General features: G+C 40.3%; 1 protein-coding gene across 1 annotated transcript in view; it reads right to left on the bottom strand.

Moving 5' to 3' along the window:
- Positions 1–14,356, bottom strand: part of HGD (homogentisate 1,2-dioxygenase) — a 43,256-nt gene that overhangs the window by 28,464 nt on the left and 436 nt on the right. Inside the window, 3 exon segments of the mRNA XM_008054305.2 lie at positions 4,205–4,310; positions 8,153–8,241; positions 9,376–9,447. Coding sequence (XP_008052496.1) covers positions 4,205–4,310; positions 8,153–8,241; positions 9,376–9,447 — 267 coding nt within the window.

Genomic DNA, 14,356 nt, shown 5'->3' with positions numbered 1-14,356 from the left:
AATTAGAGGAAGACATAAAATTAGTTATATTTCTTATGTGAGATATTAATAAATTGAACTTATGTCCACAGGCTGAATTTAAAAACACTCAAAAAGAGTTTACATTAATTCCTTGATGATAGATTAAGTATACACTAAAGAAAACAAAGGCTTTGAGGGGGTTAGTCCCCAACCTTCCTGGAAGGGTATGGGATGACAGTGATGTTATCATATCCCATGCTGCTGTCTTTGGGACTGAATATGAGGCTAGAGGAAACATCAGGCAATTCACAGGTCTTTAAATTCCCAGAGATGACTAATGTGGGTAGTTGGTGAAACTGACGAAGTATTGGATTTGGTCTGTGACAGGTGAAGACATACCTATCATACAGGCTTTAGCAGGGAAGGACTGTCAGATAGGTAGCTAAATATAACTTTCTCAGCCTTTCTCGATGAGAGTCTGGAGTACATATTTGGAAGAGGTTATGAGGGGGAAAGTGATGAATGCAGAATGCTATGGTTAATTAATGAAGCATAAAATTGGAAAGAGACATTAACTTGTCAAGAAGGTGCAAAAGAAAAGACAAAAGGGTAGGTTTTGCAAGAACAGCCAGGATGTATCAGAGCAAGGGAAGCAGTAGGTGACATAGGTCACAGGTCAGGAGGGTGATCACCACCACCTGGATGGAGCTGATATTCACAGAGGTGCTATTGAGTTCTGAGGCACATCTCTCCGAGTGTGTGTGAAGGCAAGGTCTCAAATGAGCAGGAGAACTATCGGAGAAGAAACTCATTTGGTGGCTGTCTCTGAACACGGAAAGTGTTCAGAGAATTCAAAACAGGAGAAAGGTAACCAGTTCAAGGACAAATGCAAATCAAGGGTAGAATAGGAAACATGGGAAGAGGGGTAGAGGGAGCAAATATGGATTGAGGGTCTCCTAGAAAGCAAACAGAAACTTCTGATATAGCTATTGTGATACCTCTGTATTAACTCAAGCTCTGTAATCCAGTTGCCTCAAACTTTCTGGTCAAAATGTACATTAACTATTTATGAAATAATATATTATCATGAACAACTTTTATACTCAATTTACAACTATGATGGAAGATTTCTATTTTCTACTTTATTTATTTCTACATCAGTTGAGTTTTTATAAGTATATGTTATTTGTATAATAAGACAAAAATAGGAAAAATATATTCGAACAGTGTTCGTTTCCATGAATATGCCACTTGCACCCCCAGATAATCCTTATGAAGAGGTGTGTTCATGTAAAATAGAATGTAGCAATTACGGAAGAACTAATATGTAATAAAAGTATATCACTGAGCACATCACACTCACAGGAGAGTAACAGCACACATTTTCCTTCAAGGTCGTTTTAAAACATAACCCCCATCCCAAATTATATAAAAGAAGTATGACTCCACTGTTGCTCACACATATACAAACAAATCTGTGACAATGAAGGTTTAGAAGCTCAGATAATTGCTGTGAACGAAATGAGCAGGCAGAGGTCCTGCAACTCTCCAGCCCATCCTACTTAGCACTAGTGATTTGATTGTTATCTTGCAGGCCACATGATTTAAATTCCCCAAATCTGCCTGTGGATTTTTGTTGCAATCCTTCATTTAGTCTAGCTCAGTAATTCTCAAACTTCATATACATAATGACCATACAGGGTAACACACACAAAACCATGTATCCTATACTTTATGACTAATGTAAGATATATTCACGTGATTTTTCTTGTGATTAATTTTTGTCTTGCTTGCTGGTTTTATAATGACCCTGTTCTTTTATATAAGATGAGATTTGGCTCTATTTGAGAGAACTATCAGAAACATAATTGAGGATTCTCTGTGCCACCTGAAGAAAATTTACTGTGGTCCAAATACCCTCTCCACCTTTCCAAACTAGTAGTATATGATAAATGCTTAATTGGCATTTAGCCTGATAGGAATCTTACAAAACATAGGTACCTATCATTTATGTTTTCTAATGAGAGATGTAGTCTTGTTTGATTAATCAGTCAGGTCTTTTAAAATAATAACTTTAAGAGCCGGGAGCGGTGGCTCATGTCTGTTAAATCCCAATACTTTGGGAGGCAGAAGTGAGAGGATTGCCTAAGCCCAGGGGTTCGAGACCTGCCTGGGCAAGTTGGTGAGACCTCAACTCTGCAATAAAAATTAAAAAAAAAAATTAACCGGGCATGGTGGTACACACCTGTAGTTCCAGCTACTTGGCAGGCTAAGGTGGAAAGATTGCCTAAGTCCCACAGGTCGAGGCTGTGGTAACGGCGAATATTCCACTGCATTCCACCTTGGGTAACAGGGTGAGACCCTGACTCAAAGTAACAACAACAACAACTTTAAGAGAAAAGTTAGAGAATTTGAATGTAATCTATGTAAGGGTCAAGCAGATTCTTACAGAATAAGCACACACTTTACAACCCTTTAAGAGATGAATGAGGCGGTAAATGATTTAATGAGTAAGGTAAATGATTAAGGGAGGATGGTCTGCCAGATACATTCCCCACCCCTGGCGTGTGAGAGAGAAGGTGATAAAATGGGATGGAGTTAGGAGCTCATGTGAGACTCAAGAATTAGGTAAAGTCAGGGTCCCCAGGTTGGTCGTGCAAGTTGTATCCTGTCTGGCTGTAGGGGAAGGGGCAGGAGCCGTAAGCCTGGATTGTGTTCCCTTGTGTGAGGACCGAGTCTGAGGCGTTGAGTGTTAAAACAAGGGCTGCCTTTTCTCAATATGCTCCAAGGCATATATAGGCCAGTGGGGAATGCGGAGAGGATACCTGCTTTATACATTAAACTTTGTACAAGTTTAAGGGCCAGTTACTTAAGCTAACTATTTCAGTGGCAAAATGGCTGTGAGGTGGATAATATTTTAAACGCCACTATCAATTTTCCTACTCTAAATTCCTCCCCTCTTGTCTGTTGGAGAGGGGTGGGTAGCATTCAAGCATATATTCAGTTCTCTGAGATTTCCATAATTAAGGGAAAAAATGGAACTGGGCAGGAAACCAAAGGTGACCGAATTATTCTGGCTTTTGTTTTACAAAGAGTCTACGCATTTAGGGAAGGAAGATTTGCAGAGATTTGCAGGTATAGACAAAATATCTTGGTAAACAAAGGGGAGGCAGATTTCCTTGAGCTGTGGAAAAGGGAAAGGGGTGCAGATGAAAACTTCAGAATAAAAAATAATGTACTGGGGTGCTGTGAGTGTGCCATTGCACTCCAGCCTGGGCGACAGAGTGAGACTGCAACTCAAAAATAAAATAAAATAAAATAAATAATGTAAAATGAAGAAGCAAATTTACCAGAATATAAATTCTGAGACTCATATGTACTGAGACTCATATGCCTTTAAGTGAATATACCAAAATAACTGTATCAGAACCATGGCTCTTGCTTACCACATGCCAGGCTCTGTGTCAAAGTAGATTCACACCTATCCTCCCACATAATCTTCACAATAACACTGCAAGGCAGGTGTTGTTATCATTGCATTTTACATTTTAAACATCGTGGCTCAAGGACACAGTTGGTAAGTAGAAGGGCAGAGATGCAAGCCCATGCCTATTTTTCTTCCTGCCCTACATACCTGTGATTAGTGACATATACTTAAACTCAAGGATAAAAGTAATACACTGGGGTTCCCAGAAAATTTTTAAAAATTTCTCAGTTCATCATAGCATTGGGTCTGTCTCATTACTGCAAACAAAGTACATAAGTGATACTGATGCTCAGAGGAAATGCTCACTCATTGCTAGACCAAAAGGAGAAACTTCTAGACAAAGAATGGAAGTTCCCAGGTCTAAAGAGAATGTGATTTCAATTTGCCACCACATTAGACTTACAGAATTTGGCTCAGATAACAAGAGTCTCATCCCTATATCAAATTTCAGAGGTCAATTCATCGGGGCAGTCCTACCAAGTCTGAATTACTCCTGTGCATATCTACATGCTATTAGGCTAGAAAGAAGCTTTACACACACACACACACACACACACACACAAACACACACACACACATGAGTATATATGCACACGCACATATACAACCAGTCAATTCCAAAATTCCCACCCAAGTTTGAGCAAAAACCAGACCCACAGTAGTTATTTTAAAAAACTATCTAATATTTTTCAAAGACCATAATTTAAGTATGTCTATTCAAGGCTTTGGCTATATGGTATGGCATGTATCAATTACCTGATTGGGATCAGGATCAACTTCATCCCAGTTGTGAGTGACATGGCCTTGGTCAACGGATTCAAAGGGCTTGTGAGAAACCGAAGGGAGAATCCTATATAGCCAGCTAGGGGGAAACAAAAACACACAAGACACACAAGGCTTAGAGTAATGCTGTGAGTGATACACAGACTGGCTCAGGGAGTACCATCAGGAAGGCAATGAAGTCAACAACAATCTGTGGGGTTTAATGTGAGAAGCAATGACACAGCATCACTTTTAAATAGCCATCTGCGGCCCAGGGCCCTGGCCTCTTCTCACCTTTTCACGCCGCCCATCACACTTCAAATAGACTCTGGCTCTTGGTTATTCCCATGCTGCCAAAAAATAAAGAATTGTCTTTCCCAACAACTATAAAAGAAGAAGTACCTTGAGGGATATCTGTGCAGGAAAATCCAAAGAAAAACATTAGCTTATATACATTATATTAATAGAAGGTGAAATCTTGCTCTGGAAGGTAAGAACAATGAATCCTATGTGGAATGGGAAAATATGGGTGATATCTTTGTTATTTTTGAAATATAGATCAATCTTCTCATTTAAAATGATAAAGTAATATATGCCAATGATAAAAATTTTCAAGTAATTCAAAAAGCCCTGAGAGGAAAATGGCTCCTCCTCCTCCAATTTCTTCTGGGGCATTCCTCAGAGCTTAATAATTTTTTAATATATTTTCTCATATATCTCCAATGCATAGATAAGAAAAATTGTCAAATCATTGTACCACTTTATTCTGATGCAAATAATGCGTGAGAGTGTCTGATAATCCACATCTTCACAGATCTGGGTATTATTAATAATTTTAATCTTATAGGTGTAATGATTTTAGTCTTTGTGTTTCCTTTATTTTCAGTGAGGTTGAGAATCTGTTTATTTGTTTATATGCCCTTTGTAATTTTTCTAGAAATTACTTGTACCAGTGCTATACTGGTTTTCCATTGGGTTCATTTGTTTTTTTTAATATTAATTTGTAAGCAGTTTAGGAAATTAACACTTATGTACTCCAAAATTATAAGAGTAAGTCTCTACATTTTATTATAGTACACTTATGGCTTTGTTTTTTCTTTTTTCTTTTAAGTTTTATTATCTGTATTATCTTTTAAAGCTTGATTATCTTTGGTGTGAGCCAAAGACCTCTGCCAGGACCAGATCTCAGGCTTCAGAAAGAGAAGGAGTATCTGATGAAGGAATTCTGAAGGACACCAGGAAAGAAACTCTCCAGAAGTTAAGAGGGACACTGACACTCTCTTAGAGGGATGCAAGTCATTTCAGAGGCTAGTTACCCTGGTGGGGTACAGAGGACAATGGAACACCAGACCTGTATTAACAGGCTCTGGCCCTTTATGCCCAAAGACAGTCTACCTCAGGGGTGGAACTGGCCTGGCCCACTGAGCTATCTGGGAAGTAAACAGGCTAGTTTTGTTTAGTTTCCAATCTTGATGATGTGACCTCAGACCTTGGACTTACTAAGCCTCTCCAGCTCCCAGTAGTATATGAGGTTGAGAGCATGTGTGTATGTCTTAGAATCAGCTGTGCGATTCTGGGCAAGTTATTAAACTTCTAGAGTCAATGTTCATCATCCTTATCTCCTGGGATTGTTGTGAGAACTCAAAGAATTCACATACCTAAAATGCCTGGCACACAGTAGGTGCTCATTTATTGGATGCATGTTGAATTGTCTTTCTTCCCTTAATCATTTGGGTTTTTAATCACCATCCAAATTTTCCACATTCTCTCTCTTGACTCTTGCCCTTTTAGGACCCAAAGGATCAGTCAGCTAACTAATCTGATAAAAATTAATCCCTGATAGATAGATAGAATCTCTAATAGTTTTGTGGTGGCCCTGCACTCTGTGGTTGAAATGAGTATGGTGCCCAACTAAGAATTTCAGGATGGCCCACTTATGGATGGGGCTGGTCCCATCTTACCACTGGAGATTTTTAGCATTTTCACAAAATTCTTGTGGATACCTTTGGAGAGTTATAAACAGATGGGTGCACCATACCTAGTGTCCCTTATGTTTTAGCTGAGTTTATAAAACTCCCCAGGCAGCACTACATTGCCCTGGACAGAGATTTAATTCTGATTCAGGGAACAGTGCCAGCTTCTTAATGAAATGCCAACAGCTCCTTTTCAGCCTCCTGGAACAGAGCTCACTCCTGCTGGCTGAAGATATTGCTGAATAATAGGGGCAGGCAGCAGAATCCGGAGACCAGGTGGCCTGTTAGGGAATGGCCCATAAAGTCAAGAACGTAGTCATGGAGGCCAGGTTGTCATGTATTAGAATGGACAAAAGTTGTCTGTGTACTTACCTTACCCTGTCCATTTGGGCTTACAGAGAGAAACATAATTAAATAGCAATAGAATTAACCCCTGTTTTTTTTTGAGTTGGAGTCTCACTCGGTCACCCAGACTGGAGTGCAGTGGCCGCTCCTGGCCACTGCAGCCTCGACCTGCTGGGCTCCGGAGATCCTTCCACCTCAGCCTTCCGAGTAGCCGGAATTACAGGCAAGTGCTACCATGCCCGGCTGATTTTTTGATTTATTGTAGAGATGAGGTCTCGCTGCCCAGGCGGGTCTCGAACCCGCGGGCTCAGGCAATCCATTCACCTCAGCCTTCCAAAGGCGCGGGATTACAGGCTGAGCCACCGAGCCCGGCTAACCCCTGCTTTTTGACATGTATAGGAAACTTTTCCTTGTCTCTTCTTCCCTCCCTCCACGCACATAACTTTTGAGAGAAAAGCAATATTGACACTGACATTGTAACATAGCCATATGTCATGCTCAGTTCTCTTGACAGCCTCCTGGGGATACTCTGGAATTGAGGCAGAAACTCTGCTCTGTATGGTGGCAATAATTATTGATGGTGATTATAATAATAATCATCTAACATTAATTGAACACTAACCATGTAGCCAGCAAGCACTTTACACACATCCTTTCCTGAAATCCTTTCCTGATTATCTCCGTTTTACAAATGAAGAACCAGAGTTCCTGAGAGGGTAGATGATTTGTCCAAGGCCACACAGCTGGAAAAGCAGGAGCCAGGATTTAAACACAGGGATCCTGCCGCCAGAGTGGGCATGATTAACCACTATGGTAAGAAATCTTTATCATTTTTGTGTGGGTCATTTTACTTTTGTACTCACTATCTCGTTTGCTTCTCAGGAGGACCCTGTGGTAATAAACCCAGGCCCCCCTGCTAAACAATACAAGAGCACCTGCCCTCCTCCCCAAATCTCCAATGTCAGCGGCATCCCTCTTCACAAATGCCCTCGTCTGAAATTCCTACAATTAGACACTACTTATTTAAATCACACTTATTGCCTTCCAAAACTATAACACTTACTGCATCCACCCTGCCCCAAAGGAGTTAATCAAGAGCAAGTTCATTGACCTGAGGAGGACAAACTTGGAACACGACATACTGTGTTAACAAATGTGCTGGTTTCCAGAAAGGCAGATTCCAGGGTAAAAGCCTTATTAACTCAAACCACAAGGGGTCATAATACATGATCTTTCAACTACCCAAGCTTCAATTATCCAACATTTTCATGTGAAGAACATCATGCTTTAGTCAGTGGAGGAAGATACTTCTCTGAATCATTTATAATTTTGACTTAATCATTATAAAACAAAACAGGTAAGCCAAAACTCAACTGGTCCATCATTAGAGGAAGGAGCATTTCTTTCTGAGTACAGGTGAGAATTTGTAAATAGAACTGGACATGTGTGTTTCCCAGGCTCTATGCAGCTGTTCCCTCATTTTCTTCCATTAGTCACTTGATTCTAGCGGGGCTTGAGGCCCATCCTCCCTGATTATGACCCAAAACATAGCTTATAAGAAGCAGGATCTTGGGCAGCTCTAGCTCCCACAGTCTATAGGTCAGAATTCATCTAATCCTTGTACCTTCTCTTATTGGTGCTCCGTGGACAAGTGAAAGCTGATCCCGAGAGCTGCTCAGCATACAGGTTGTAGGGGCAGACCTGAGGATTATTCTGTAACCAAGAAGGCAATAAACAATATCACTCCAGTCCCAAAAGCATCCCACCTGCCCATCAACCAACTCAGTAGGGGAATCCTGCCCTGAAGGAGAATGCTCTGAGCCACTGCACATGACCATCTCCAACCCATGTATACTTTTTTTTAACACCTTTTTTTTTTTTTTGAGACAGCATCTTACTCTGTTGCCCAGGCTGGAGTGCAGTGACACAGTCATATTTCACTGTAACCTTTAACTCATGGAATCCAGCAATCCTCCTACCTCAGCCTCCTGAGTAGCTAGGACAACAGGTGCTCATCACCATGCCTAGCTAGTTTTTTAATTTTTTGGAGAGATGGAGTGCCACTATGTTGTCCAGGCTGGTCTTGAACTTCTGGCCTCAAGTGATCCTGCCTTTTCCTCTCTAAGTGCTGGGATTATAGGCATGAGTCACCATATTCAGCTGTGTAATAACTTTACATGTGACTTTTCCCTCAATTATAAAAGTAATACATGCTTATTGTAGAAAATGTATAAAATATGCAATATCATCTCTTATCTTACCAACCAGAAGTAATCCAGCATTAGCATGTTGGTATATTTCTTTCTATTCCTATCCTCCAAAACAGAGATCCTATTGGGGATACATGTAATCCTGTAATAATCAAGTCTTTTATTCCTTTTTTAAAAAGGAAACACTATATCATAAATATTTTTTATGCCATAAAATATTCCTCAAAAAGTTTTGATAAAATTTGTTTGCCACAGTTTTTGCTATTGCAACAACACCAGTGTGAACATTTTGTGTATATTTTTAAAGTACCTTATGATTTTTCTCATTATTGTCACATATTATGCTATTCAAGGGAAATATGAAGAAGTTCCCTTAGCCCTGGACTTCAGAGATCCTTCTGGAAGTCCTACAGTTAATCTTACTGACTTGGGTTGGGTGCTTTGCCATAGGTAACCACCAATCCAATTTTAATCTTTGTATTGTGATTGTTCTATATTCAATTGCCTAATGATTTGTGAAACTCCTAGACATTTCACAGGCTAGATCAGAAGAGCCATGGTGGGTGGAGACACTTTGGCCTGAAGGCTAGTCATTGAGTCATACTCAGAGCTCTCCAAGCATTTTGTTTACTCATACCTGTCCTTCTGGCAGGGAACCCGGGCAGCGAGGGTCCTCTGAAGCACACTCATTCCCAAATCCAGAAATGTACTGCACATAACAAAGACACAAATACCACCCACCATTAATGGGATTTTAAAGAGCATTTTACAACATTGGCAGTCTATGAAAGTAAGAATTTCTATATGGCTATATGTTTGCGTATGATGTTCCATATATAATATCTTTGCTATGTCTTGGCATGTGAACCATTAAAGAAACTCAATATGCTTCCTGCAGATTTTAAAGACTTCCAATTAATCAGAAGAAGAGTGCCGGATATTGCATGGACTTCTCCCTTACGTATACTTGGCTGATTTGTGGGCTTGTTTTTAATTATTCTGTCCCAAGAACATGTTCTTTAATTCTGAGTCCATCTGGGAGTTCCTGAGGAGGGAGACCGCACAAGCATCACCTCAACTTCAGAATCTTGCTGACAGGGCCTAGGTTGCAACCTCCTTGAGCTTGGGGCTCTGTTCCCCCTTCATACTCTGAAAAGCAACTGGGAAGAGGTATATGGATCCAGTGTGACAGCAAAACCCTTGAGGGGAAGCTTTTAAAACTAACCTTGCTGCAGACAGAAGCCTACATGATCTGACTTTTTTATGGAGTGTGTGTGTGTGTGTGTGTGTGTGTGTGTGTGTGTGTGTGTGTGTATGAATATATACGTGTGTGTATTAATGCATGAAAATTGAAAAGATATGGATGCCTTTCAGAAGAACTGCTAGCACAGAATCTTTCCACAAAGGCAAAATATAGCCTACTCTGATTGCCATTTCTTTACACCCAAAGGGGGAAAAAAGAAGTTAAGGAGTTTCTCAACAAGGTAAATTATAGGGAGCCCCCGAAACTTACTTATGCAATACTTAGCAGCCTGTGAGTTTTCGTCCATTGTTTGGCTGCTTTAGTAACTCAGAAGCTCTATAAAGACTGGGACTCTGGCAGTCATGGCCCAGAGAAGGTACTCAATAGATGATCTGTTGAATGATTTAGTTTTTCCACTTAAAGTCAATTCTAATATTAGAGAATGTGTGCTGCTGTAGGTGGGGTTGGAACCCCTTTGGCTGTAACTTAAATACCAATTGATTTCAGCCCAGGATATTGAGAGTGCAGTCTTGCTCAGCAAGCGAAATGCCACCATCTGAGCACATCTCCTTAAGAGATATAAGAAGGATGATGTGGGTGGAGGGTAGGCCCTCCGGTTCCCGGTGGCATGGAGATATAACATGCCTAGATGTGTGAGCGATGATCAAGCTAACAGCCGTCCATATTTGGAGGAAATATCAAATGTGAAATGTTATGACCTAGAAAGCAATGGAAGTGAAATGATTCTTTTTGCCTTCGGAGACAATTTTTTGGGTATATTTGAAAATCTATCATCACAAAAAACACCAAGTTATATACAGTCTTGTTAACAGCAGCTGCATGCAGCTTGGAATGAGATCTTTGGAGAAATGGCAGAGACCATTCATCGTTCCGATTCTCCAATGAATGCAATTTTCTTTTCTCAAAATGAATCTCATGCTCACCCTCAACAGGATTGAATTTGAGCTGCTGAGAATTGGTAATAACCCCAAATTATCTTCAATTCTGTGAAACGGAATTTTAGACCAGTCTGTGACTGGAGCCACTGAGTATTACAGTGCCTTCACTTTGTTCAACTGCCGCATTGTTTCTCTCTGCAAGAGAGGAAGGAGGGTTTGACTACAGCTGAGCTTTCTGGCGGGCACCAGCGGACTGACTCATTAACCTTTCCCATTCTTTGCAACTGAGCAGAGTCAGAGCTGAGTCCAGGGTGATGTGTTTGGAACAAGCAAAAAGAGAGTTAGTACAGGTGATTCTCAAGTATTTGATTCAGGCTGTGCTTTAAAAAGTAGAAAAGAAAGGAGAAAGAACAGCTGGTGGTTTGGAAGATAACCACCCGAGCACTGAGAGGTGTGAGTTCTGAATTAGTGTCTCATCTGAGCTGCAGTGCACTGACTAAAGAGGAGGGTGGAAACTGCTGAGTCACTATCAAATCAGTTGGTTTTTCTAATCCTCTGAGGCAAAAATCACAGATGAGTTTATTAAAGCTCATCTGCCACGTCCCTCACTGCCGAAGGCATCTGAACTGAGGAGGCAGGATTCTGCAGCTGCTTTCTCTAGGCTTTTGAGCTCAAAGATGAAATCTGAACTCTGCTTTTATCGGCTGTGAAAATCTAAGCATTCAAATCCAGCTGGCTCAATGACCATGTAAAAATACATTTTATACAAAAATAAAATTTAAAAAACGAATATTAAGCAAGTGTGTTTGTGTTTTCTTCAGTTTGGATTTCTGAATAATTTGATCCAACACAAAAATATGAGTTCATTTCTTTCCAAGAGAATTGTAGGCATACTTTCTAAATGAAAGAATGCCTTACTGAGCTCCATGTGACTTCAGTACCATCAGTTCTTTGGCAGCTTATGAGTATACAGCTTTTTAATTCTCACCTGGTCCCCAGGATATGATTTACTTGTCAGAGTAGTTTTATGAGATGCTTTCTCCTGACTCTGATTCTAAGTAACACCTGATGGGATGAGCAGATGGTGCAACTCACTTCCTTTTACTGGGCATGAAGGAAGGAGAGAGAAGTCAGGGCAGAGTTGAAAACTACTGTTACCTTTTTTCCCTATGGAAAAAAGTCCAGGATTTCTAGTTAACCTTGATGGGAACACAGAATACAGATTGTTAGTGATACTTGCAGATTATTGCAATAGGCTGAAGAATGGCTCGGAAAGATGTCTTAATTCCTGGAACCTGTGAGTATTACCTTACGTAGCAAAAGAGACTTTGGCAGAGGTGATAAGTTGAGATGTGCGATGGGAGATATCCTGATTATTTGGGTGCACCCTAAAGGTAACCACAAATGTCCTTATAAGAAGGCGGCAGAGGGAGTTTTGACTTATAAAAGAGGAAAAGGTGATATGATGACAGAAGCAGAGATTCAAGTGATACACTTTGAACATGGAGGAAGAGGGTCACAAACCAAGGAATGCTGGCCGCCTCTAAAGTAGGAAAGGGCAGGAAAACAGCATCTCTCCTAAAGTCTTCAGAAGGGATGAGCCAACGCTGACACCTTGATTTTAGCCTAGTGAAACAGGATTCAGACTTCTTACCTCCACAATGTCAAGAGAATAAATCTGTGTTGTTTTAAACCAATAACTTTGTGGTAATTTGTTATAGTAGCAACAGGAATTTAATTATGTAGACCAGTGGGTCTCATTTCTGGCTAATTTTTAGAATCATTCCAGAAGCTTTAAGTACAGATCCAGGGTCAGTGAATCAAGGATTTGGTGATGAAGTCCAAAGCCTGCATGTTAAACAAGCTCTTCATTTTAGAATGAGGAAATCAAGAGTTGAAGAAGTTAAGCAGCTTACTCAAAAATGTAGGGTATTCCATTTTAAGTTTAATTTTATTACTTTATCCGTTGATTTTTCTTACCCTAGTTATGCTTTTGTGTAGATATGATTTCATTTGTGACTTGTGTTGACATACCCATTAGAATGAAGAAATAAAAGATAAGAAATGTTCTTTAAAATGTTATAATGTTTACTGGTTAGAATGAGGATGATGCAATCTGATTTTCTGTGTTTGGATTCCTGACCTCTGGAGCTAACCTTTCCTTGTGGGGATTAGAGAACAGGCTGGGATGAATGCCTTTGAAATTGAGAACAAAGACTGCATGCAATGTACATTGGTTAGTGCTATGCATAATAAGTTGTTTAAATATTACAGCAGGATAGGATCATAGATATAATTTATTTATAAATGATAGGATGTTTCCAACTCTTGCTGAACTTCCTAGTAGGATTTTCATTAGAAAACAAAGTTTCTATGCACTGTCCTTTTCCCAAGGCTTCAACTACCACCACTGACATGATGACGCCCACATCTATTCCCCTAGCCCTGCCCATCCCCCTGAGGTGCAGATCTATATATCCAACCATCTCCTGGGTATCCCATGTGGCTGACCCTCCAGCAACTCAAATCTGGCTGAAAAACTCTTGGATCCCAAAACACGCAGGGCTTTCTGCACGTGATGTGCTTTTGCATTCATGGTTCCCTCTGGCCTCATCCTCTTTGCTTTGCCAATTCCTACTTCTCTCTTAAGACTCAACTTAGAATGTTTCTCTTGACTGTAGTTCCTCTCCTGTATTAATCTGCAGCATCATGTATTAGCACGTAATAACTAATGAGTGAAAAAATGAAAGTTAACTCGCGGGCATAAAGAAACAAACTTTTTTTACTCCAGTGTTGAGTGTTTCCAGGATCCCTATCAATTAGGGAGAGATTTGATTCTTCAAACTCAGCATTAGGGCAATGCTCAAACCCTGTGTTCTGGGAAGAAGCCTGAGGGGTCTGACTGACCTGTTTTGAGCCGAGGTTCTGGGCAGTTCTATTCAGTTCCACATGCATGTGTGGGGCACTGAGGTAAGACTGGGTTGGGCACTAGGCACGGTTTTAGACAGTAAGGACAGACTCTCTTTATGACTCCTTTTTGAGCCTGGGTTTGGATTCAGACAAACCCCAGGTTCTAATTCACTTCCCATCATTTATTAGCAGTGACCTTGGGGAAGTCACTTAGTCTCTCTGAACTTTATTTTCCTAACTGGTTAAATAGAAAAAAGACTGGCTATATTCCAGATTTAATTTACAGTTAAAATGGTCTAGCAGCTAACAGCACATAACTTATATGTACTTTTCAATTGCACATTAACTAAAAATTCTAGGAATTATTTCCTAGAAGAGGTGCTAAGGCTTCTAATGGTCATTGGATGATTCTGAGCCTCAAAAAAACAGAATAGATTAAGTATATCTAATTGGCTACTGAAAGCAGTCCAGGAAGCTGCAACAACAGGAAGGTATCAGAGAATAAGGGGTAGGAAAGATACATAGTGAGAAATGTGTGTGTCCATTGGTGGAGAGGAGTCCTTAGG

Source organism: Carlito syrichta, unplaced genomic scaffold (genome assembly GCF_000164805.1).
Source record: "Carlito syrichta isolate Samal-C Ts95f unplaced genomic scaffold, Tarsius_syrichta-2.0.1 Scaffold289403, whole genome shotgun sequence".
In the NCBI taxonomy this organism is placed as follows: Eukaryota; Metazoa; Chordata; class Mammalia; order Primates; family Tarsiidae; genus Carlito; species Carlito syrichta.
The sequence above is the reverse complement of the archived record's forward strand: the minus strand, read 5'-3'. Positions and strand labels throughout refer to the sequence as shown.